Genomic DNA, 26,220 nt, shown 5'->3' with positions numbered 1-26,220 from the left:
AAATTCATTCATTTAAATCTGTGAGATAAAATCTTCTCTTTCTTCTTCCTAGTTTTTCTCTCTGCAAAACCGTGTATTCTTCTCAAATCAACAATGGAGTTTCTTCATTGAATTTGCTAATTTCTTAGTGAATTGTGAGTTTTCAGTATACAACTTGTATACTGTTACATTGGAATCAGAGCCGAACCATTTCAAGAGTTTTTGATCTCTTGAAAATACCCAAATCGATTGAAATTGAGCTGGATTTCAATTTTCAATTGAAACTTAAATTCTTGAAATTGAATTCTGGCGCCGATTACTGGCAAAAGGATGGTGACTGTTGAGCAGCAATTTAAAGAGCTCGAATCAAAAATGGGTGAACAACAGCAAAATAGCCGGATTTTTCAGGAAAAAAGTCTTGAAGATGATGTAGGATCTGGATGCTAAATCGGATGAAGTTGGTCAGAAATCGTCTCCTTCAACTCCAGCTTCTTCTCCAAAATCCGTTGAAGCAGGGTTCAATCCAACCAGAACCCTTCGGTATGTTCCTAAACTTGAGTTTCCTAAATTTAATGGAACAAATTGTAGAATGTGGGTTAAAAAATGCAATAAGTACTTTAAATTTTGCAAGATTAATGATGAGCAGAAGGTAGATCTTGTTAGTCCGAATATGATTGATAAGCTGAGGTGTAGGTAGCTAGTTACTTGGCAACCAGAAGTAGTGTTGATTGGGTTGAGTTTGTAATATAATTGATTTGGCTGCTAGATTTAAAGACCCTAAACGTGACAATGCTATAAAAAAATTTAATAAATTGCAGCAAATGGGTACAATTGAATCTTATATTGATGACTTTGAGGAATTGAAATCTCTGATGTTGCAACAGAATAATGGGCTTATTGACTCATATTTTCTTGTAAGCTTTATTGGGGGTTTGAAGCTTGATGTTATGCCCTTTTTTGAGGCTTTTAAACCTGCTACCTTGGCAGAGGCTGTTGAGTTTGCCAGGTTACAAGAGGAGAGTCTAGAAGCTGCTAAGGGTCAGACTAAACCTTACTCTCCTAGTGCTAAAACTTCTTTCTCTGGTTCTTCTACCTCTAAAACCAGCACAGTAAATTCTGGTGCTATGGTTCCTTATCAAGCCAACAAACCTTTTTAGAAACCCTAGATTACTCTTACTGCAGCAGAAAGGAGGGAGAAACAACTTAAAGGGTTGTGTTATTCTGTGACCAGCCTTATGAGAGAAACCATAAATGCCCACTTAAGCAAACTCAACTATTTATAGTTGAAATACCTGGAGAAGATGAGAGTGATGAGGATGGTGTAGTAGAATCTGAACCAAATCTAAATACTGCTATAGAAAATCTGGAACCTTATATTTCAGATAATGCTTTGACTGATGTTTGTGACAAGAGATCTTTACATATTTTAATTGATTCTGGAAGTACACACAATTTCTTATATGTAGATATTGCTAAGAAGTTGGCTGCGGAATTGACAGTATTTCTCCTCAAGCAGTGATTGTTGTTGATGGCAATCACTTAGCCCGCCAGAGTGTGTGTAAGGGGTTCAAATGGTCTATGCAGGGAATTGAATTCACTTCTGATGTGCTGCTCATTTCATTAGGAAGTTGTGATATGGTTTTAGGAGTTCAATGGTTGAGTATGTTGGTTACAGTTAGTTGGGATTTCAAGAAGTTAGTGATGGTGGCATTATGTGCTGCAAGGTGAGAAGCCTAAGAGAACAGTAGCAACAATTGGTCAGAAAGTTGACAAAATTTTTAATCAGTCAGTTCAACTGTACTTTTTACAGTTATTGCCTGAGCATTTAGATTCTAACATGTTCTGTCTAGAGGTTGAGTTGACTAATATGCCTGAAAGTATTAGCAACCTGTTACAAGAGTACACGGAAGTATTTGAAGAACCTACATTCTTACCTACAAATAGAGGAGTCTTTGATCACAGGACCCATTAGAGTTTGGTGCAAATCCAGTGAGCATTAGACCATATAGATATCCTCTGTCTCAAAGGGATATAATTGAGAAGTTAGTGAAGGAAATGTTGGAGCAAGGCATAATCAGGGACATCTGCAATCCTTTTGCTTCTCCAGTGGTGTTAGTAGGGAAGAAGGATAGATCTTGGAGGCTATGTGTTGACTACAGGGAACTTAATAAGAAGACTATTAAGGATAAGTTTCCAATACCAGTAGTGGATGAGTTGATTAATGAATTGGCAGGTTCTTGGGTTTACAGCAAAATTGACTTAAGAGCTGAGTATCATCAGTTAAGGTGCATGATGGAGATGTGTTCAAGACTGCATTTAAGACTCATAATGGGCATTATGAGTTCCTAGTCGTGCCATTTGGTCTTACAAATGCTCCAGCTTCATTTCAAAGTTGGATGAATCATATTTTTCAGACTTTTGCTCAAAAAGTGTGTGTTAGTATTCTTTGATGACATATTGATTTACAACAGTTCATTACAGGAGCATTTAGCTCACTTGAAATCTGTGTTTGAATTGATGAGACAGAACACTCTTTATGCTAAGATGAGAAAGTGTTCTTTTGGGATTGAAAAGTAGAATATTTAGGCCACTTTATCTCTGGAAAAGGTGTTGAAACTGATCCTAGAAAAGTTGAATCAGTTGTTCAGTGGCCTGTCCCAAAAAATGTCAAAGAGTTGAGAAGCTTCTCGGGGTTGGCTGGTTACTATAGAAAGTTTGTTAGAGGCTATGGTTACATCAGCAAGCCTTTGACTCAGCTCTTGAAGAAAGGTGAATTTAAGTGGAACACTAGTGCTCAGGTGGCTTTTGACACTCTAAATCTTCTTTAAGCACAGCTCTAGTACTTACTTTGCTAGATTCAAAGCCCTTTGAAGTGGAAACTGATGCTTCTAATATGGGAATTGGTGCAGTTCTTGTGCAAGCTGGTCATCCTCTGGCATTTTTAAGTAAAGATTTGGGTCCAAGGTGGCAAAAACTTTCTGTTTATGAGAAGGAGCTTTTAGCTGTTGTAACTACAGTTCAGAATTGGGAACAATACTTAATTGGGGAACATTTTGTAATTAAGACTGATCAGAAAAGTCTTATATGGTTGCTACAACAAAAAATCTCAACCCCATTTCAGCAACTTTGGTTATCCAAGTTAATGGGATTTAACTATGATATTGTATATAGAAGTGGAAGTGAGAATGCAGTTGCAGATGCTTTGTCAAGGGTTTTTTGTTTTGAAGTTTTATGCTTAGCTCTCACTGTCCTGGATTCAAATTTAGCTCAGAAGCTTAAGGACAGTTATGAGTTAGATGTAAACACTACAAGGATTATTTAGAATGTTTAGCTTGGGCAAACTATTAATCATTATGTTGTAACTGATGGTTTTCTTAGAAGGAAGGGCAAGCTTGTTGTGGGACCAGATGATGAACTGAAATCTGCTATTTTGACTTGGCTACACTCATTTGGGCAGAGTGGTCATTCTGGCAGAGATGCTACTTTGGTCAAGGTGAAGGGCATGTTCTATTGGAAAGGATTGACTACATGTGTGACAAATTTTGTGAGGAATTGTTTCGTATGTCAATCAAGCAAAACTGAGGATGTGGCCACTCCTGGATAGATTTAGTAAGTATGCACACTTCATGGCCATGTCTCACCCTTACACAGTAGTTGATGTGGCTCGGGTTTATTTAGATCATGCTTTCAGACTTCATGGTTGGCCAAGGTCAGAATGAATTTTTCACACGCAACAATCTCAGCAAGGACAGTGACTAGAGATGGCAATGGATCGGATTCGGATCGGGTGGAGCTTCACCCGCATCCATCCATTATTCTAATCGCTCCATCCACATCCATCCATCACCCGCTTCACCCATCATCCCTATCCGTCCGTCCATCATCCGCGGATGAAACGGGTGGAGTGGATGACAAATGGATGAGTATTAAAGTGAAAAAAAAAAAAAACTCACATAAACTCTAATTTTCGGTTATTTATACAATTTTTTTTATTTTATTAATAAAAACAAAAACAATAACAACATATTGTTTGAAAAATTAATTTGCAAAAAAAAAAAAACAAGTAATTTTCTTGCCCATTTCATATTTTATTATTAAAACTCTTAGATTAAAAATTTAATATATGTTAAACGGGTGGGTGGATGGTTAGCGGGTGAAAAAAGTATCATCCACATCCGATCCGATCATCACCCGCTTCTCCTCCATTTAATTCAAGTTCTCGTTCATTTATTTAAAGCGGGTGGAGCGAGTTAGCGGATATCCACTAAATATTGTCATCCTTAACGGTGAGCGTCAAAACTCAAAACTTAAACCCCATTTTTTTTTTTCTTTTTAATTTAATAAAATTAAACTAAAACCCTCCCTCTCTTTCTCTCCACTCTCCAAACTCCACGCTTCATACTCAACTACAGTATATTCTCTCTCTTCTCAATCTTCCTCTCTTTCTCTTTCTCTCTCTCCATTTTTTTACAGTCACTTTCTCATTTTTTGTGCAGTTCGTCTCACCATTTTTCATTTCTAATCTTGTAAGTTCATCTTAATTTGTTTTAAGTTATTTGTTAATTTCGATTATTTGATTTTTAATTTGCTGTCAGTTTCACATTTTGCGCTAATTTTGTTTAACTATCATTTTCTTTGTTGCTGTATATGTTGTGTAATTTTCTCATGAATTGGTATGTAATTTTAGGAGAAATTTATTAAGTTCTATATTTATTTATTCATTTGATCAAAGATCATATGTTATTTATGGCTATGAAATTATGAGCTGCAATCCATTTTTCAATTTAGGAAATTATAATAGCAAGTACAAAGTAGTATTCATTTTAAACTTTGTTGAAGAAAAATGATTGAGACTTAATAATGTGGCCTCTGTTACTAATGTTCCGTACTCTAACTGTATTTTACTGGTGTTCGGCTCAATTCGATGAATTTGCGAAAATTATAAAAAAAAAAATATATATATATATGATTTTGATTGTAATTGGACTGTCAGAAGTAGCCATATTGATGTCGGTGTGTGTGGCGTGGGTACTTGAGATGAAATGAAGAGATTTAGCTATTAAAAGTGAATGAAAATCGCTTCCTTATTGATCTAAATGTAACCAACTTATCAAATCCCATAAATTTCCACTTCCCCCATTTTACTTTGTCAACCAAACAAGGCCTAATTATTTTGGAATGAAGGAAGCAATACTATTTTGTATTTACTTTCCCTTTAATATTAAATGTGATTCTTTAAACTACAGTTCTTGGGATTTTGGAGTGTTGACTCTATGATAAGAAAAATCACTGGTATATCAGTACCTCTACCCCCTCTCTGGGAAAATAGATTATCAATCACTAAAATATGATGCTTGATTGACACAATACACTATATTTTCCAGAAAACAAAATCTAGTGCATAGAAATCAAACGCTACTCCTAATCATGATGGGCAATTAGCCAATCATCTCCTTAGATTATTGCATAAAGGATTGGGGTAACAGTGGCAATGTAAGGGCTTTTTACATAAGAAAACATCTTGTTCTAATTTTTTTTTTTTTTTAAAATTTTTGGCAACAATTCCTTTTAAGACATTTGATAAAGAAACATTACCTTTTCTATTAAAAAATGCTCTAATTTGATCCTCAATCGATCATTGTATGTCCTTAAATTGCCCACCGAGGGATAGTAATATAGTATTGCCACCATTTGTCCTTTGGTTGACTAATTGTGTTAATACTATGGTCAAAGTAAGTTTTTTTGTTTTTTTTTTTTTTGCTTAGAGAGTTAAGAGGTAGTGTCTAATAAGATAGATTTATGCAATAATAGATACCTTGGGAAATTTATTTACTGGCCCTATGCTTTTGCAAATCCCGTTTGGTGGAGATTTTTTTTATTTTTGCCAATTTCTTTAGCAATCCCTTGATTTTGCTTATGTACATGTGTATACTAATTGTGATTACATCAGACCCATGCATAAATGGCTAATTTTCTAATGTAAATAAGTATAATAACTAACCTACCCCTAATTAAATAATTAACCCTGCTATATCCATTGCCTGACAATTATAGTGGCCAAAAAATTCCACCAAATTTGATATTTCCCAAAAATCTTTGTAGTTGCTGCCTTCAAAAAAGTGACATATATTCTGTATTTCTTGACAATTGTCCTGTTCTTTTTTGTTATTGCTGTGTTCTATAATCTCTATACTCTATGTGGATGACTGCACGACACGAACATTATTTATATATCAAATATGATAGTTTGAAATGGTTATGATCTCTTTGGAAACACAAACAAAGAAAAGAATCTAAATGGTGGACATGTCCTATTTAGCATAACTAAGATATGAATGCATCATATGAAGCTGTATAATTTCTTTCTTTTCATTATCAGTGAACAAAATTACTCTTTCACCTCTCTGCATTGGTATACTTTTGCTGGACCTTCATCATGGCGATAGTGACCAAATTGCTTTGAATGCAGGGAAAGCGTGAATGTGGTTTTTTCTGGGTGAAGGCAGGATATCTTGCTAATGGCAGCTAGAATTCTAGTGAGAAGGTAAAAATGTCTTGTAGATTATTTAAATGTCCAATTACGGTCTATCCAGATTTACCAGAATGTTAGCCTGACCAGTCCAGTCAGTATTTTAATTTTCGAAGTTCAAGCTCTACTGCAAACACAAGCTCTACTGCAAACAATGTTTCAAAGACAAATCATGTGAATGAGGGAAATGCATTTTCATTTTCTAATCCTAAAGGCCATGTTACAGACTTTTCTGCACAAGAAGTGTATAGGTCTACATATTATGTAATTAGGTCACCTGCTTATCAATATGATAGACAGAAAAATGGGATGCCAACGTCTATTGCATTGAAGTTACAATCCATTCGTCATGCCTCCACTGCCACAGCTGGACAACCAGAGTATGATGATGATGAAAATGAAGAAGTTGCTGCTAAGAAGAGAAAGGATGCATCTCCAGAGGAATGTGATCAAGCTGTAGTCGGCTTGAGGCTGCTTGAATTTACAAACCAGATTTATTTATTTATTTTTTTGTTGTGTGTGTGTGTGTGTGTGTTGCAGCATTGCTGAGCAAGTTTAGCATACTTTCCTGAACTAATTATAATGCAAAAAATAACCAAGGAAGAATGTTCAAAGGTATTGATTCAGTTATTAGTCAGTGTCTTTTCATGTACTTTATATGGTTTTTGTTTCAGCTATATTCATTTCGAGTAGTAGAGGCATTCTTGATTTTCTAATGCTTGTATCTGTAACTCTTTGTTGCAGGCACAAGGTGATTCAACATGAAAAAGCCTAAAGAATCAAGACTTTTGAACAAATGATCAATTTTCTACAGATTCCTGTAAGTGATCTAACTTTTGTGTTTTTTCAACTCTAGGAAGAACCAAATATCACAAGTCTCAAATGAACAGATTTTTGTAAACCACCTGCAAAATAATTCCATCTGTACAACATACAGCCCTCATTAGCAACAGTGTTTCCACAAAATGCCCCAATTTGACACCTTTATTCTCCTAATAATGTAACAAAGCCGATAGACATGCAAACTTTGCTGAATAATGGTTCCCACGGTACTTCGGAACAAATTGCTGAGTATATCATGCTTATCAGTATGGGTGCTGAGAAACACGATCACAAGTTGAGCTGAGCTTGAGTCGACTGGTAATAGATGGTTTCGACTTGACTTCAACTAAAATTAAAACTCATTGACCTCAAAACTTTCTGCCATAGAAACATCTTACCTGTAAATTGCTTGCCATGCTTCTTGTTTCTCTGAATTGGTTCCACTATATGTTCAACCTTGCATAATCCTCTAATCATTTAGGTCACTCTAAATTTTCGCAAGTACTACTAAAAAAGAGCATTAGCAAGTTGGTCTGGATCATAAATTTATTGGTAGGGCAAATGCTGGTGCAATTCAGGCTAGCTTTGTTTCATAGCCAATACGTTGAAGCTCAATGCCAAGAGAAGACGGTCAAGTGATATACTTACTGCATCTCTTATATTTCTGGTCTTGCAATCACATGAATAAAAATGATCTGAATAGAAGCTTTGTTATAAGGGAAATTGAATAGTGTACCCTTGAACATTTAAAAAATGCACCGTGTACCCTGGAAAGTTTAAAATGAACCATGTACCCCTAACAAATGATAATTATGCACTAAATACCTTTACTAACACCGTTAGGTTTCCCTTAGTTGCATGCCTCAAAAGTGTAAAAACTTAACATAATTACAAAGTACAGTATGATAAATGAGTCAAACCGGATCGATTGGGTCAGGTCGGGTTCGGGTTTCTCTCGGTAAATTTGGGCCAGGTTCAAGTCGAGTCAGATTCTATCTGCTCTACCTAGGAAAATTGGATTGAAAACTAGTCCTTATAAAAGTTATTTTGTACATTTTATGGAACTTTAGGGTATCTGATCTAGCTTGAGACATAAAACTAACGGAGACTTAACGATGTTAGTTAGTAAGGGTGTTTAGTGTATAATTAGCATTTGTCAGGGGTACATGATTCATTTAAAACTTTTCGGGGATACACGGTGCATTTTTAAAATTCTCAGGGGTACACGAACTAATTTCCATTTTTATTATGTGTTGTGCAAGGTACATAGAAATATAGAATAGTTTCCCTTGTTATTATGTGCTTGCTTGTGGTTCTAATGCATTGTACTACACTTTGTAATTAGGAAGGGCCTTTGGTACTGTTAGAGAAAAATTCAGTTAAATTTTTTGTATCTCAGATTAATACATTGAATACCAACGGTAAACATCAAAGAAATGTATGGACAATACGAACATCAAAGCTTCCCAACACTATATTTTTAAAAAAATTAATTCACATAAATTTTCGCAACGCCTTCCTTCCTTATGCTATCTTTTGTTTACATGATGTACATCCTGTAGTTTTCATTCAAAGTATTGTAATTTCCACAAGAATCATGTACTGTACTGTTGTATGTGTTGTGATTTGGAACAGTCTTTGATTCGAAACGAAAAAAGAAAGTTTATGATTCGAACTTCTATTTGTTCTTGATCAACTCTACTTCTTTTTCACTTGGAATGAAGCATGAAGAGGAAACACTCTTTCCTTGATTACCTCTGCCTTCTTTACGATTCGAAATGAAACAAGGGCAAACATTGTCCTTGATTAACTCTACTTCATTATGATTCGAAATGAATCCTCAACTTCCCTTGTATTTGAGTTCACAAGCTGCAATTTATGAAAAGAATTAAAAAAAAAGATTTTTTCTTTTCAAAACAATATATATAATTTTATTAAATAATGTAATAATATAATTAATTCTAACCTCGAGTTTCAACTCTCCCCGTTTTGCATGTATTCTTGAATATCCGAACTTATTAATTCTTTTTAAACAATTTTGCACCTGTGACAAGATAAGAGTCAACTCGATCTATGAAACCATTCAAATAACATCCAAAATACTACCTTTGTTTCTTGTTATCTACAACAAATGAATGTTTTACATCTCATAAATAATACCCTTTGTTGCAAATAATAAGATACATAGGTAGTACATTATAATATTAAAGTGAAAAGGGCTTACAATAGGAGAGAATTCATCCAAAGTGAACCCTGCCATCCCAAATACAGCTTGAACAGGAGCAGAGTAGTTTGAGTTATCAAAAGTGTCAACTCCATTCTCGTCTTTCGTAGGTCTGGCTTTGCATTTGCCGCGATACACTGCACAAGTCCTCTCATAGTTGTGAACGTGCCCAAATAACACCAAATCAACCTATCACAAATTGTTTATTTAGTCGTCGAATTTGGCATGAAACAAATAATATTATCAATTATTAGTGCAAATTTATGTAACTTCATTAGAGGGGAAAATATAAATCTTGTTTTGGAGTAGTAATGGCTCAATAAAATTAATAAATATAATATCAACACTGACTAGGGCCGATTTTGCAGAAGTGTACATTGGCCTGTGCCTGAATTAAACCATAAGTTTTGTGTTAGGATTTGGCGGAGTTAAAGTTTTTTAGCTTTATTACTCCTTATGTTCCTGAATTATTTTCCCGAGACTACTCTTTGACCATTAATATCTGTAGTTACATACAAGAACTAATAAAACCACTAATCCTTGATGAATATTTATGAACTTTTACACCATAATCAGTGTGAAAAAAAGATAATTGGAGATGAAATAAAAGGATTTCAAAAGTACTAGCAAAATTTTGACTAACCCGGTAAACATTAGCCAAGGAGTTTAATTCCTGTTAACTGAAGCCATATCTGATTTCATCCAATTGTACTGCAAGTGCAAAGGAAGAAGGGTGATTTGTGATCAAACAGGAAAAAAATGCCGAAAGAGATGCAGGAAAATAAAAAAAAAAAAATATATATATATATATATATATATTGAAAAAATTTCCAGAAGATTAATGATCATAATATACCTGTTCGGAACCTGGTGTCCACTTATGCTCGGTTGAGATGACAGTGAAGTGAACAGGACCTTGTTCAATGGAATACCAAGGCTTATCTTTTAACGATGTTGGCATCGGGAAGTAACACTCATACGGAACGCCACATTCTCCACCAGAGTCTGGTGTCAAGTACACTGATCCTGAATCAGCATAGTCCCTATTTTTTTGGTAAGACAGAAAAATAGAGAAGCATTAGCAAGATGTAAAGTGCACGTTTATTAATATTTTCAAATCTGAAATGAAGATAATTGAACCTTTCATGGTTCCCAATTGCTGTCATGTATGATACTCGAGATGCCAAAGGTGTGATGAGGTGAAGAAAGTAGTCCCACTCGACTAAGAAACCCGTGGCATAACTTATGTCGCCTATGTGAAATATTGAGTCCACTTTGCCAGTAGCAACTTCCTCTGCCATTGCAGCCACCACAGAGAGTGATCCTGGCTAATGCCACAAAATTAAATTAAAGGTTAAGCTTGTATTCTTAACTACAGTCTAACCCGACCTGCCAAAGTGCTGGTCAAGAAAACCATGACTCTAGCCAAGTTTGTGGTCTTTAAGCACATCTGGTATCTATCTGGCCTACATACAAACCCGAAAAAGGAATAATTACCTGAATGTAATGCTCCAGTGCAGAATCACGAGGGGCCTTTCCCATATCACCGAATGCTAAAAATATCAGTTCATCTGATCCTCATGCAGGCGGTGTTCTAAACTGGATCTCATCACTCCATCAGACTGCACCACTGCACGGCAGAAACAAACTTGTTTTAGAGCAGAATTCAAGACTATTTGTATTAGAACTAAGGGTAGGTTGAACAGGAAAGAAGACTAACCTTCCATATTTGTAAGAAAAATTAGCAGAAGGTTGAAGTCCTGTTATAACAGCTGTATGTATGTAACCTGGATCATGCCACCCGAAATCCTCTGCAGGACTTTTCACAATGTGTTAGAATCCAACTCCTTTTGATGTATTAGATTCCATTTAAGTGCTTTCCTAGAGTTTAGGTTATGTTTTCTTAGCTTGAGGTCCCATTATTGTGTTACTGTCAGATCAGTGTTCACTAGGGATTCTCCTTGTATGTCATTTAAAGCTCTTTAGAGGGCGAATGATTAATGAAATCTTGAAGCCTTCTACCAAGTGTTGCCTTGCTTTTATGCTTGTTTGTTTTTAGACCTTTATAGATATTGTGTCTTACTTGCATATTAGCTCCCCTCCAACCCAACTTGATGCGCTAAGGACTCGTGGTTCGGACCCGCTTGTGCCCGCTTTGAAGTATCGGCCGTCACAAGCCCCGACCACCCGCACTCCGTCGCCCAGATAGACGTGAGTGCTCCTGAGATTCTATTGCCCGCTTGTGTTGCTTTGTGCTCACAAGCCCCTCTTCCGCTCAAGGCTAGCGTTCTTGTCGCCAAAAGGCTAGAGCGCGCCGCACGTTTCGGGGTCCAAACTCCCGGACCGTGACAGTTGGTATCAGAGCCGAGGCTCAAACCTCGTCGCAAGCAACCCGTGTAGGCACCAAGGAGGGCTACACGAAGATGGAATTCGTAGAAGAAAGGCTCGCTTGGCTCGAGGAGAAGGCGGACAAATGGGCCGAGCTCCAAGTCATTGTACACGAGCAAGCCGAGCAAATTGTGAAATTGATGGCTGACAGAGATGCCCTCCGCGAACAATTGCAATTTGTTCAAGGAAAAGCCGACGAAGCACTTGAGAAATGTGCTACCTTAACGCGCGCTGTGGGCAGAGACGCACTGGGTGTTGGTGCGGCGAAGATAAAGCCGCCCAAACCTCGCGACTACAGTGGCGCTAGAGATGCGAAAGAAGTTGATAACTTCCTCTTCGACATGGAGCAGTACTTCCGAATATGTCAACTAAGTGACGATCAGAAGGTGGATACTGCCATCATGTACTTGTCCGAAGATGCTAAGCTGTGGTGGCGCACCAAGCACGCAGACATCGAAGCAGGAAGGATCAAGATTGATACATGGGCGGAGTTCAAAGAGGAACTCAAAGAACAATTCTACCCCGTCAACACAGCGTTTGTTGCACGGATGAAGTTGCAAGAGTGCCGCCAGAAGGGTTCTCTTCGCAACTATGTTAAGGAATACTCGGCGATAATGTTGGACATCACAGACATGAATGAGAAAGATCGTGTGTTCAACTTTGTCAACGGGTTAAAGGAATGGGCGCAGCGAGAGATTTTGAGGCAGAATATTGATACCCTCGCTGCTGCTATGTGTGCTGCTGAGAGATTGATGGACTACTCAGTCGGGAAGGGTCGTCAATCCGAGAAGGATTCAAGTGGGACGTCAACACGCTCTAACAGTCCGTCTCCAAGCTCTCCAAAGGGTACAGAGAATGGCTCACGAGTATCGTCCAACACCATTAATACATATCATAGAAGAAGTGGAGGAGGTGATGCCTAGAGACAAACATCTACCCCCTCTCACAACTCAGGAAACTCGAGGGCCGGCGCATCCTCGGCAAACACAAGGGCAATAAACTGCATACTTTGTCGAGGTCCACACAAATGGTGGGATTGCGAGCATAAAGAAGAACTTGACAAGATCCAAAAGAGATTGTCATCCATGTCCGTTCAGGAGGCCACAAAAGAGACTAGCAGCGATGAGGAGCCCACATATAGGATGGGTTCCATACGACGCCTGAGTGCTATGAGAATGATAGCACCTCAAGGAGAACCAGAAGTCCGATATCTTTCGGCAATGCGAGTGATGGAGCCTGAGAAGAAGGCAACATCGAAGAAACAAGCTCGCACCAGAAACCCAGAGAAGCGGGAGATGAAGCCCATGGAGTTGGCAACATCCCAGATACACACCCGCGAAAACCAGAATCAGTCACAAGGTTCGAAGCAAAGAGCGACGAGCCCAGAGACACCAAAGAGACACCAAAGAAGAACCTCCCAAGAGGGAGGAAAAACAGTGGTTGAGCAAACAACGCAGGGCGCGTGCAAGGGATTACAAAGAAAATGGTCACCCAAGAGGCACCAGCCACAACTTGAAGCTTTCCACCACAGTCTCAACGAAGCAGCTCCCCAACAGATGATGGTGGAAGCAGCTGTCCCCTTAATTCAACAGATTCCACTCCCAGGAGGAAATTTAGAGATGAAGCTCTCAACAAGATGTTCAAGCCGAGCGACTCCAGAGACAAGCTCCTCGTCAACAAAGAAGATCCAGCTCAAGAGTCAGATAAGATTCTAGAAGATAGCCGCACCAACGGCGCATCCGAAACTTGAGATAGTTTAGGGTTTTCTAATTTTGATTGTAACTTTCGTAAGTCGACGAGGTCGTCGACAGCTTAAGTGGGGGAGGATGTTAGAATCCAACTCCTTTTGATGTATTAGATTCCATTTAAGTGCTTTCCTAGAGTTTAGGTTATGTTTTCTTAGCTTGAGGTCCCATTATTGTGTTACTGTCAAATCAGTGTTCACTAGGGATTCTCCTTGTATGTCATTTAAAGCTCTTTAGAGGGCGAATGATTAATGAAATCTTGAAGCCTTCTACCAAGTGTTGCCTTGCTTTTATGCTTGTTTGTTTTTAGACCTTTATAGATATTGTGTCTTACTTGCATATTAGCTCCCCTCCAACCCAACTTGATGCGCTAAGGACTCGTGGTTCGGACCCGCTTGTGCCCGCTTTGAAGTATCGGCCGTCACAAGCCCCGACCACCCGCACTCCGTCGCCCAGATAGACGTGAGTGCTCCTGAGATTCTATTGCCCGCCTGTGTTGCTTTGTGCTCACAAGCCCCTCTTCCGCTCAAGGCTAGCGTTCTTGTCGCCAAAAGGCTAGAGCGCGCCGCACGTTTCGGGGTCCAAACTCCCAGACCGTGACACAATGCCACCTATAAAAATGTTTAAACTCGATTTATATCAATTCGACATCTAAGATTGTAAAAAACTAAAACATAATAGAATTTCACCCAAAAAAAAAAACAGGCACAAAATTTTTTTTTTTTTTGAAAGAAAACGATAGTGCATTAATTCATACAAAGAGAGTTCAACAAAACATACGGGGATATCTCATCCGGAACTGAGTATTCCCACAAATGTTCATGATCAATCGGCACTATCCTAGCAAGGTGATGAGGCACAAAATTCTCATCACGTTTTACATGAGACCAAACTATAGAGGATAACTCCGAACTAACAAAAGAAATATCTTCTAAGACACCATCAACTGCCGCAAGAGAGAAAGATCCCTTCTTAAGCTTTGAGACAAGCACAAGAGAGTCAGCTTCTAAGACAATATCCTTCCAACCTTGCTCCATAGCTTTCTTGATCCCAAACAGGGCTGCTTTGCCTTCTGCTACCAGAGGCTCCCATTTAGCTCTAACCCGTCTGACAGCCGAGAAGAGGATGCTACCCATGTTGTCTCTAGCAATGGCACCTAGCCCCACCCAGCCATCCTCAAATATTGCCGCATCTACATTCACCTTCACTAACTCAGGTGGAGGAGGCTCCCAATTCGGTCTGCCAGCAAGAGCAGTAGGAAGGGAAGTCTCTCCATAAATTTTTTCAGCATACTCACCAAAATCATCTACTAACCTGCTATGCCTGAGAACGAGGGCTTCATCCGGATCCCACTCATTGTCAAAAACCCATTTGTTGCGACGAAACCAAATTAGCCAAGTGAGAAACAAGCTTTTCTGGTAAACTTCAGTTGAGAGGTTTGTAGCCCATCCTAGCAACACTTCGCCAAAAGATTCCGATGAAGCATAAGAAAGGGCTTCTTGACAGCCACTCCTGAACCATAACTGATATGAACAGGGGCACAAAATTGCAGCATGAGTGGCTGTTTCGCTCATCAATCCGCAACAAGGACAATGGGAGTCTTCTAAGAGGTGCCTGAACACCAGGAGATCTCGAGAGGGTAAAGTATTTGAGCAGCACCTCCATAGGAAATGGCGAACTTTTGGAGTGACCCTTGCCTTCCATAGTTCGACCCAATATTTCTCAAAGTGGTCCAAATCAAGGGATTTACCAAGGATATAAGCTGATTTCACCGTGTAGCACCCATCCTTTGACCAAGCCCAGGTGAGAGAGTCAGCAGGCAGACGTTTGCTAAGTGGGATGGCTAACATCGCTGACTTATCTCTGTCATTGAATATACTCTCAATCTTGGGTAAGTCCCAGCAGCATCTCTCTTTATCTATGAGCTCCTCCACCATCGTACAGAGATCCACCCTGCTGTCCGAAGTAACAAATCGGCTCTCATCATCAATGAGCCAAGGATCCGACCAAACTTTGATAGTATGGCCATTACCCACTCTCCAAAGCATGCCTTCCTTCACAAGGGCCTTTGCGCTCCATAGACTTTTCCAGGAGTAACTCGATACCGGACTTAATGCAGCCTCAAGGATTGATGTTCTGGGATAATACTTGGCTTTGAACACCCTGCTCACAAGAGAGTGTTCATTTGTAGCTAAACGCCAGAGCTGCTTGCCGAGAAGAGCTATATTAAAGACCCCCAAATCTCTGAATCCCATACCCCCAAGGAACTTGGGTTGACATAGAGACTCCCAGCTTCTCCAATGGATCTTCCTGCCCTTTTCGTTAGTCCCCCACCAGAACCGTGCCATCATGGCATGAATGTCTTGTATTAGATTATTTGGGAATCTATACACACCCATCAAATATGTCGGAATGGCTTGGACTACGGACTTGAGAAGCACTTCTTTCCCGGCTCTAGACAAAAGCTTTTCCTTCCAACCTTGGACCTTCTTCCAAACTCGGTCTTTCACAAAAGCAAAAAAAGTTTTCTTGGATCTTCCCACCATAGTCGGCAAAACAAGATACTTGACGTGGTCATCCACCATTTCCATCCCAAGAATAGAGCTAAGCGTGATCCGAGACGATAAATGAACCCCTTTGCTAAAAGAAACCTCCGACTTTTCCAAATTAATTTTTTACCCGGAAGTTGCTTCATATTTGTTGAGGATATCAACAATGATCGAACATTCCTGTCGAGTGGCTCTAGTAAACAAAAGGCTATCATCTGCAAAAAACAAATGAGTAATCTCCGGACCATTTCTACTAGCCGAGCTCCATGGATCAAATTCTTATCCGAAGCCGCCTGTAACATTCTAGACAAAACATCAGCAACTAGAATGAAGAGATAAGGGGATATAGGGTCACCTTGTCTGAGGCCTCTGGTCGGAAATAGTAAATCCGAAGGGGCTCCATTAATGAGAAAAGAGTATCGCACCGTAGATACGAAGGTCATTATAGTATCCACCCAGGCTCCTGCAAACCCAAGCTTAGTCAGAAGCCGTCTCAGGAATTCCCACTCCACCCTGTCATACGCCTTGCTCATATCTAGCTTCATTGCAATCATCCCACGGCGACCCTTCGATTTCTTCTTCATTGTGTGGAAAAGTTCAAGGGCAATTAAAGCATTGTCAGTTATCAGACGTTTTGGAACAAAGGCACTCTGATTCTCAGTGACCATGGAATGGAGAAGAGGCTTTAACCTATTAGCCACTGATTTAGAGGCTAATTTATAAAGTACATTGCACAGGGAGATGGGTCGGAACTGAGAAATACATGTAGGGTGCTGGACCTTCGGGATGAGGGCAACATTGGTGCAATGTTGTCCATAGGAACTCTCCCCGAGATGATATTATTAACATAGGTAGTCACATCATCGCCTACAATATGCCAATATTTCTGATAGAAGATCGCATGGAGCCCATCTGGACCCGGAGCCTTACATGGGCTCATCTGAGAAAGAGCAGTGTGGACTTCATCTTTGGGGTACGGACGACATAGGGAAAGATTCATACTCTCCGTCACCATAGCAGGAAAACTAGTCAAGACCTCCTCCAACAGAGCCCCATCTACCTCGCCTCTAGAAAACAGGGAGCTATAGAAATCCAGGACCACCTTCTCAACATTTTTCTTCCCTGAACACCATTCCCCATCCCCATTTTTAAGACCCATGATGTAATTCTTACTTCTCCTCTGAGCAGCCTTGTGATGGAAATATTTGGTGTTGCGATCCCCATCTTTGATCTCAGATACCCTTGATCTTAGAAACCAATAAGCCTCATTCTTTTCATGAAGATCGTCAAGGATACCTTCTAATTTGCTGCATTCGGCAAAGCTAGCCTGCGAACTCGCCTTCTTCTGAGCTTCTTTCAAAGCCTCTTCAGTTTCTTCAATCTTCTCTCCAAGATTTTCAAAAGCATCTTTACTCCATTTAGTCAGATCATGGGCAATATTCAGCAGCTTGTTGGGCATGTCAAGATGGCGAGAATTACCCCAAGTAGTCCTGATCACGTCTTCAATACCATCGGCCAACAACCAACAGGTCTCGAAGCGGAATTTCCTCTTCTTTATAGCCTTCTTCCTACGCACTCTGGCCTCCGTATCCAACATAATACCCACGTGATCAGACCGAAATTTTGTCAGGTGAGAAACATGAGCTTGATCAAACCAAGAGCACCACCGAGAGCAGGCCACATACCTGTCCAACCGTTCCCTAACAACACCATGCTGACCATTACCACGCTCCCAAGTCACCCACGAACCATCATGGCCTAGGTCCCTCAAATTACAATCATCAAGGACTTCTCTAAAAGCATCCATAGCCCGTTGTTCACGCAAAGCACCCCCTACCTTCTCATCAGCACTAAGGATCTCATTAAAGTCACCTCCAAACACCGTTGGGTAAGGTGAGTCCAGGTAGAGGGAACGCATGAGAGCCCAAGTATTACTCTTCTGAGCCCTATCCGCCCACCCATACACCCCAATGAATCTCCACAGCCGGCCTCCAAAGTCAGTAACATCTCCGCAAATGTGATGATCCGAATATGAAACCAAAGAGAACTGAACACCTTCCCTCCAAAACACACAAATCCCACCTGATTTTCCCCTGCTACTAACACCAAAAGACATTGAAAAACCGAACTTATTTTTTAAATTTTCTGAAATTTTCCTACTAACCATAGTTTCACATAAGAAAATTAAATTCGGGCTCAAACTACTACTCCAATGACGGAGAGCTCGAATTGCACGAGAGTTGCCCGCCCCTCGGCAATTCCAACAAATGATCTTCATTTCTGTTCGGGGGGTTGGTTCCCTCCAACACCCCCTACTTGAATTACCCCGTCTCCGGCTCGAAAAGTGGATCAGAATTTTTGTTTTTTGGAGAAATTTTGCATACCTAGCTCCGGATCCTCATGGGAGGGAGCCTCTAGGCTTCTTTTCCTTACTGTCCCCCTATTAGTATTACCATCCTCAGCCCTCTTACTGTCATCATTCCTAGTTGCACCCCTCTCTTTAACAAGGACATTTTCACATAAATTGGTCTCAAGGAAATCATGTTCCATCTCATCAAATACTACAATTACACTAGGATGTGAGCTTATACCTTGAATATCCGCATGCTGATCTACTGCTTCTTCTCCATGCCCAGAATCACTTACATTCTCGTCAGCAAGGCTTCTAATACGCAAGACGGATTTTGAGGTCTTGTGATCAATGACACTGACTAGCTTAGCCTCCTTCTCCTTTGGAGATGGAAAGTGTAATTTGCATGCAGCCCCTGGAGGGCCCACTTTAACAGCACCTGGATCATTGTAGGACGGGATACGACCCTTCCTCATCGATAGCAGCCCTTCCTTCCACTTCTTCTCTTTTGCAATCTCATTCTCAAACTTCCTAAGAGGTCTCCTTGGTGAAGCACGGAGCCAAGGACCGTATTGGTAGACAATCTCCTCCCCCTCCTCCCTTATTTCTTCCTTGAAAACGCAACTTCCTTCTGTATGGTCCAACCTCCCACAAAAGAAGCAAAACTCCTCCAGCCTTTCGTACTTTAAAGAGATCCATTTCGAAGCCGACGCACCAACAGCTAGAAATAGGCCCCTTCGCAACGGTTTCTCAATATCGATCATCACCTTCATCCGCATAAATTCCCCCCATCCTAGGGGTTCAGTCTCATCGATCTCCAGGAATACACCCAAGAAGTCCCCGATTTCAGTTAGACTCTTTCTGTTACGTTTGCTAAAGGGGACGTCTAGAAGTCTCACCCACATGGGGGCATATTTGAAAACTACCTCCGATGGTTGTTCATCGCCATCAATTTCCTTGAGAAGAAGAAGTTTCCCATCAAAGAACCACGGACAACCATCTAAGACTTTTTCCTTGTCTACATCATTAAAGAACTGAAAAACAAAGAGGTTCGTCTCCACCATCTTGATCACTGTATGATTATGTAATCTCCAAACAGAAGTTAACGTGCGCTTCATTGCCTCCACGTTGAAAGGTTTGGATGTAAGAAGTTTCCCCACTAACGATAGAGCAATTTTATTCTTCGTTCCTTCATCCTCCGTTTCTATCGAACGATCTCCAATGACCTTCGATTCCTCGTCAGTCAGTTTAATATTTTCGAAATCATTTAATAATTTATCAGCCATGGACCTAATCTTGGGAAGGGAGATTAAATTCTTCAAAGATTTGTGAAAACAAGGCAGAAATAGGGCAAGATCACTTAGAAAATACTACGAACCCTAAGCAAGGGACTAAACAGGCACAAAATTAGGTATGGATTATTACCACACATATCATCTATTTTAGATGTTATCTCAAAATAATTAAAATTTCTAAATATTATTAATTAAGATAAAATTCGAAAATAATATTATTAAGTCCAAATATTATAAATTTTCGAAAGTTTACATACAACATAAAATCAAAAGTGATAAAAATATGGACCGACTTAAAATAATATAAAAGATAATTAAATTTATTAATTATCCGAAAATATTATCCTCTAACCATTTTGGCACCAAAATTCAAAATTTATTTTGGTTCCAAATTGAGAAAATATTTTCCAAAATTATAGGGTATTACATGGATGATATCCTCTTTTGATTCTATGATGTCATCTATAAGATGGGCTTACTGTTTTGAGGCTTGCCTTACGAAGCTATCTTCTCATTATTTAAATAATTCCAACTTTTGATTATTTTGGAATAATCCCAACTTTGGGATGTGTTTTCTTCAAACAGTCTCAATGACCATATGTCGCAGGTTAATTGGTTAAAAAAATCAGGTCACCGATCATTGTGACTTTTATCAACAAAGCAATTCTTAAGGTGGGATACAAAAGCAGGAGGAAGTTTGATCAACAAAGCAAAAGAGGTTCATAGTAATTAATAGGCTATGGAGTGACTTACATTAACATCAGAACATAGTAGTTCGGAATGACCAACCAATCAGGACAATAAATTGGCAAAGAGCTTTAATTACTAGAGATACCTCTCCAATAACATGTTCCGAAAGAAGAAAACATGGTTGTCAATGAACTATTATAAGTCGAGAGCAGATGGACATGGTTCCTGAGTCCTTGAAATATACTTCCTCCATATTTTTAGTTGCACCCTCACTATTTTCCCTGAATCAAAGTGAAAAAATGACAAAAACCCGTTCAGCAATAGAAGTGTGGAATTGAAATAACAAATGAATTAGTTCGAAATAAAGTGTAGACATGAATATGAATTATGATGAGACAGCCAAAAAAATAACCCAAACACATGGCATGAGTTGAAATTCATATCAAGTAGCATAATACTTTGGATTACCATCAGCAACACCAAAAAAATAACTTTTCAAATACCTTAATCTGGCAGATATGATGTTACTAATGCTGCTAGGCTTCTCAGTTTCTTGAGTTCTTTGCACCATATGAGCAAACGATTGCACTTGAAGGTCATGTTCTGATACTATAATATATCAGAACATTGCACATTTAATTTATAAAATAAATGTTCCACCAAAATAATAGTGTAACAATCAAGTTAAATATATAAAAAAGATTGTACGAGTACAATGTCCATTAGTTTCCACAATGACACAAAATTTAAATCCAATCTGAAGTTAAAATGTAGTATGTAGTGAACGATTGTAAAAATGTTCAGCTAGATCAAGTTCTCTGTCCCACCACTATTATTTGACAAATTCAGGAAAAAAAACAAAGGCAACATTGTTATAATGTTCCTCCACTTTTCTAACACTCTATACTAATCATCTGTCTGAGAATACAAAATAAAAGAACGCAAAAAGGCGATACCATTGATCGTTAGGATTATTGTAACAACATGGTGTGAGATGTACTAAAATGTAAGTTGATGTAAAAATTGCAAAATTTATTAAACTTACTTGGATGGGCTGAGCTTGGTTGACTTTTAGACTAAGGTTGCGAGAATTTTCCACTGTCTGTTTCTATAATGCCATTGGGATCACTTCTCAACTGTTGTTCTATTATATTACACTCTTTGATATAAATGATTCTAAGGCGTGGAGGATGGCCATTGTCACCAAAGGATTCAAATTTAGGGCAAGAGCGGATATCTAGTTCTGACAGCCTGGGAAGAGTGGAACAATATATTGTTTTCAAATTTTGGAAACCCTCTATCTCTAATTTCTCTAACGAAGAGGAGGGAAGGTCAGAATAGGTAATGCACTCTAATGTATCAACAGAGCTTCCAACATTTGCAAGTCTAAGAGAAAGAAGGGAAGACAGAAGGTGCAATCCCCACTCTTTTATTGGTTTGTCTATGTTGGTTACCCGAATTATAATATGCCTCAGGTTCTTAGGCAAACCTCCTTGTGGGAAGTTGTGGAATTTTGGGCAATCTAAAATTGATAAAATTTCAAGTGAGGTGAAATTGCTAAGCAAGGATATGGTTCTCAAGTTTTGGAAACCCTTGATATTTAATTCAGACAAGGAAGAGGGAAGAGAAAGATGTGGGCACGGTATACACTCTACTGCGTCTACAGAGTGAGATGAAATTGCTAAGCAATGGATTTTAGGGCATTCTTCAATATCTTATCGTTGGAGGGAGGTTAAATTGTGCAATTGAGCAGGAAGCCTTTCCATATTCTTGCAATCCCACAAGCGAAGACTTTGTAAAGCTGGGAGAAGCAGGCTTTGTTGTAAAAATCTTACACTTGGGCATCTTTCTATTCCCAAGTAGGTGAGCAGAGGAAGCTCCAATGAAGCCTTTGCAGGTTGTTCACAAGTAAAGACGATAGAGTCACATCCTGCAACATGGAGTACTTCAAGACAAGTTGAGGAAGAGCTCTCCAAATCCAAGGTTTTAAATTACCAATACATTCTGGCAAAACATTAATTTCCTTTGAAGCTATGCATAGAGCGGGTATGTAATGCATTCTTAGGATGGTGTATTCCAAATTATCAACTCTCAAATAATATTTGCTGCATAGAAATGATCGCAACTGAGGAGCCATAATTAGTCTTCCCAATGTATGAACATGATCAGTGACAAATAAATGGCGAACTCTTTCAAGATCATCTCTCTTGGAATCCATTATATAACAGATATCACCTGCAGCCAATTGAGCCATATCATGGATGAGGTCATGCATGATGAACTCTTTTCCATTTAAAGATGGGGGTTTTTCAAATAATGACCTTGATACAAGATCATTGAAGTACTTGTGGCCCATATCTTCCATTCTTTCATTTTGGGTTTCTGGTAGGAAGCCCTGAGCCATCCATAGTAAGACAAGTTCCGTCTCCTTGAAGATGTAGTCTTTTGGAAATACTGAACAGTAAGCAAATACACGCTTCAAATGAGAAGGCATATGATGGTAACTCAGCCTTAGAACTGGTAAAACACTGCTCTTCTCACCCCAAACATTGCTCTCTAGTATCTTTCGGCGTTGGCTCTTGTCTGGAATACTTTTAAGGAGACCTCCTAAAGCTTTAGCGGCCAAAGGCAATCCATTGATCTTTTCTATAATATTATCCCGCATCTCAGCAAGATCAGAATCTTCATTTGCATGCTGCTGAAATATAAGCCAACTGTCATCTTTCGACAACCTTTCTAACTTGATTATATCGCGTTGAGTTGGATTAGTAACCATCATCATTGCAATACTGTCAATTCTGGTTGTCATTATCACTCTGCTTCCTTTTGCACCGTGTCGGAAAGGTTCCTGCAGCTTGTACCAATCACCATATTCCTCACTCCAGATATCATCTAGAACAATAAAGAATTTTTTGCCTTTTAGCACTTCCTGCAATTTCAATTGTGCCTGATCCAAGTTGCTACAGTTGAAATTGCTGTGGGTGGCCGAGTTAATTATATCTATTGTGACTCGTTTGACATCGAACACATCTGAGACGCACACCCATGCCTTGAGATCAAAATTAGACTTCTGCTGCTCACCGTTGTGAGCATAGAGTTGCTCACCTCTGTATACATACATCTGTTCATCGTTGTATACATACTGAGCAAGGGTCGTCTTTCCAATGCCAGGCATTCCAACAATAGGAATCACAACATAATCTACAGCATTCTGATCATCTTTCAGTAGCATTGTAATTATCTCTTCTTTCATGTCATCCCTTCCAAAAACCTGCCCAACCAAAGAAGTGGATTCTCTCTGGCTTCGAAGAGTTTCTGTTTGGAGAGTCTGCTGCTGCATCATGTGTGCCGCTGTCAGACTCAAACTCTGTGTCTGGTCCTGAATATCTTGCAAGCGCTTCGTAATGTCATCAATCTTGTCTCGAATGCGTTGATCAACAGGTTTGAGAAAGGTGGAGAGACTATCTGCAGCTCTTGAACCACATACACAAATGGTTTGCGCCTGATCAATGAATTCAAGACAAGTGTTAGCATATCATATCATTAAATTTAAACATCATCAACTTCAAGATTTGCCTATCATTATTATTTAAGCTTTGCCTATCATGTCTAGTCCTACAGTTTAACTTGTAGGAAGAAGTTAATTAGTTCGGAGTAAGTGAGTTAATTAGCACAAACCATTCTGACTAGAATCCCAGAGTTTGAGTGATCAATTACTGCATAAGCTTCATCTTCTTCCGCCTTTTTCAACTGGTAAACTAAAGCTTCGGTAGCAAAATGATCCAAGAGATCCTCAATGTCGTAAGCTAAATCTTGGAGATCATTCAGCCACAACTTGACAGGTTTACTGTGAAACTGCTGCAACTCAGCATCATCCAACAGAGCTTCCAACTTGGTAAGTTGTATCTTCCATTTCTTTATTGTTTTCGGCAGATCGACTCCGCCAATCAACTTCAAGAACTGACTCCCTCCAGTTGACAGCATCTGCTCAAACAACACCTGCAGAAACGCTGACAGAAATGTCTCGCCTACTGCCATCCTTGATCAGCTACTACTTGCAAACTTTTTTTTTTTTTTTTTTTTTTTTTTTTAAATTTATGATTTAGCAAAAACTAGTGATTGTGAATGAAAAGAGTGGTTTATCTTAGTCTGGGGTTTTAAGGGTAAGAAGAAGGGGAAAATGAATTATCCATACTTTTTTTTTTTTTTTTTGACAAAACACTCCATACTTTTCTTAAATGGCCTTCTTTTTCATTTTTTCTGACCATTCTAACATTTTGTTTATTTATTTATTTGTTTATTTATTTTACAAAGAAAACACTCGTATAGTTCGTATTCAAAGTTATGAAAATTAATCTAATTTATTTGAAGAAATCTAAAAATATACTTGCATAATATACTACTAGTACAAGTATGTACCAACAAAGGGTTTACTCCATAATACTTTCTCCGTTTTTTTAATAATACTATTTTGGGTTGGGAATAAAGATTAAGAAAAAGAGTTAATAACAAAAATATCCATATGATTATATATTGACTACAAACAAAAGCAAGAGAGTAAAAATGAGGTAGCAAGGTTAATTATCACATATAAGTAAGGGGTGAGATGAATGAGTATTTGGTGTGTAAACACAAACAAAAAGTACATACTCAAAATAGAAACGACTATTTCACCAAATGCCACTTGACACTCGTTGAATTTTTTTAAAACTCGGTGGCATTTGGTGAATTTTGAAAACCCTGATGGCATTTGGTGAAATAGCCGAAATAGAAATGTGCAATTACTATAAAACCTTCTGAAAGAAATGATTTATGATATAGGTGATTAGATGGTAGTCAGAACTTGTGTTAGTATGCTCGAGTGTGGTCTTATAAATTTTCTTATTAGCTAGATGATTCTGGAGAATGTGGTGGAAATGGCCACTCCCATGCTGCATTTGGTTTTGTTTTGGAATTTTTGGAATGTTGCTATTTACATTATTTTCTTCAAGCGTGTGACTGGATACAATCAGCAGCTGAGTTTAGTATATGTTGAGCAGAAGGGGGCAAAGTAATAATTTGAGGTCCTTAACATGGATTATTCTGTCATATAGTTAGGCTATATGTTACTTTTTGTAATAAATTAGGTTGGGTTCACCATTCACCAGAATTGAGTATGAGACTGTTGTCACACATACACTGCATTATCTATCCAATACACCTTTCCGGGAATTGCATACTTCTCAGAATTTGCTCCAGAAATGTCAAGCTCACTCTATCTATGCTTCATTCAGGTCAATTTTCAGGACTGCTGCAAAATTTCTGCCTTTCTTCCGCTGTTTTATCCATTGCATCAGTTCGTATCCTAGGAGGCAATTACCCACCATGAGTCTTTGTCAGTCTAAGCTATACCATACACTTCGATATTATCTTGTACATCTTATTGCATAGGACAATATTGCTCAACTATGCTCGCATTCTCCACTTTAGGCACCAGGCAAATGAAAGTTTTGTTAAGCTCTTTTGAGTAAATAGCCACCGTTGAAAAATCCCTGTAATGCATTGAAGATGTCACCTTTCATCACTTCCCAGTGCTTCTGGACACAATGGAGGGCAGCGATCTGGCCCTGGAGCTTTGCATTGTTTCATACTGAACACTGATCGCTTGAT

The 26,220-nt window shown here is 38.9% G+C and overlaps 3 protein-coding genes and 1 pseudogene across 3 annotated transcripts; 1 reads left to right on the top strand and 3 right to left on the bottom strand.

The window, feature by feature from the left end:
- Nucleotides 1–800: 800 nt before the first annotated feature.
- On the top strand, nucleotides 801–7,394 carry LOC110718007. The gene is made up of 13 exons (XM_021896809.1): nucleotides 801–1,106; nucleotides 1,211–1,477; nucleotides 1,564–1,653; nucleotides 1,790–1,888; nucleotides 1,942–2,264; nucleotides 2,451–2,533; nucleotides 2,587–2,748; nucleotides 2,835–3,270; nucleotides 3,358–3,509; nucleotides 6,359–6,455; nucleotides 6,625–6,953; nucleotides 7,183–7,259; nucleotides 7,365–7,394. The coding sequence occupies exons 1-13, from the start codon at nucleotides 801–803 to the stop codon at nucleotides 7,392–7,394; spliced, it is 2,451 nt and encodes an 816-aa protein (XP_021752501.1).
- LOC110718006 lies at nucleotides 7,266–11,384 on the bottom strand (annotated as a pseudogene).
- Nucleotides 11,385–16,362: 4,978 nt separating this feature from the next.
- Nucleotides 16,363–16,904, bottom strand: LOC110718005. The gene is made up of 2 exons (XM_021896807.1): nucleotides 16,592–16,904; nucleotides 16,363–16,451 (listed from the first exon to the last, which is right to left on the bottom strand). The coding sequence occupies exons 1-2, from the start codon at nucleotides 16,902–16,904 to the stop codon at nucleotides 16,363–16,365; spliced, it is 402 nt and encodes a 133-aa protein (XP_021752499.1).
- A 5,751-nt stretch (nucleotides 16,905–22,655) lies between these two features.
- Nucleotides 22,656–24,609, bottom strand: LOC110718004 (putative disease resistance RPP13-like protein 1). Its single transcript, XM_021896806.1, has 3 exons — nucleotides 24,250–24,609; nucleotides 22,760–24,073; nucleotides 22,656–22,676 (listed from the first exon to the last, which is right to left on the bottom strand). Exons 1-3 carry the CDS (start codon nucleotides 24,607–24,609, stop codon nucleotides 22,656–22,658), a joined length of 1,695 nt encoding a protein of 564 aa, XP_021752498.1.
- Between the last annotated feature and the right edge of the window lie 1,611 nt (nucleotides 24,610–26,220).

The sequence above is a fragment of the Chenopodium quinoa genome, unplaced genomic scaffold (genome assembly GCF_001683475.1).
Source record: "Chenopodium quinoa cultivar QQ74 unplaced genomic scaffold, ASM168347v1, whole genome shotgun sequence".
Classification (NCBI taxonomy): Eukaryota; Viridiplantae; Streptophyta; class Magnoliopsida; order Caryophyllales; family Amaranthaceae; genus Chenopodium; species Chenopodium quinoa.
This window is presented reverse-complemented; position numbering and strand designations above follow the sequence as displayed.

Coding starts and splice junctions, on each gene's coding strand:
- LOC110718007 (XM_021896809.1), top strand. CDS start 801: ATGGGTACAATTGAATCTTATATTGATGACTTTGAGGAATTGAAATCT. Junction 2,265..2,450: donor GCTGAGTATCATCAGTTAAG/GTGCATGATGGA, acceptor GATTTACAACAG/TTCATTACAGGAGCATTTAG. Junction 2,534..2,586: donor TTATGCTAAGATGAGAAAGT/GTTCTTTTGGGA, acceptor TCTCTGGAAAAG/GTGTTGAAACTGATCCTAGA.
- LOC110718005 (XM_021896807.1), bottom strand. CDS start 16,904: ATGGTCACTGAGAATCAGAGTGCCTTTGTTCCAAAACGTCTGATAACT. Junction 16,452..16,591: donor GACCAGAGGCCTCAGACAAG/GTGACCCTATAT, acceptor TGTTTTTTGCAG/ATGATAGCCTTTTGTTTACT.
- LOC110718004 (XM_021896806.1), bottom strand. CDS start 24,609: ATGGCAGTAGGCGAGACATTTCTGTCAGCGTTTCTGCAGGTGTTGTTT. Junction 24,074..24,249: donor CTGGGATTCTAGTCAGAATG/GTTTGTGCTAAT, acceptor TTCATTGATCAG/GCGCAAACCATTTGTGTATG. Junction 22,677..22,759: donor AGAGAGATGATCTTGAAAGA/GTTCGCCATTTA, acceptor ATTTCTATGCAG/CAAATATTATTTGAGAGTTG.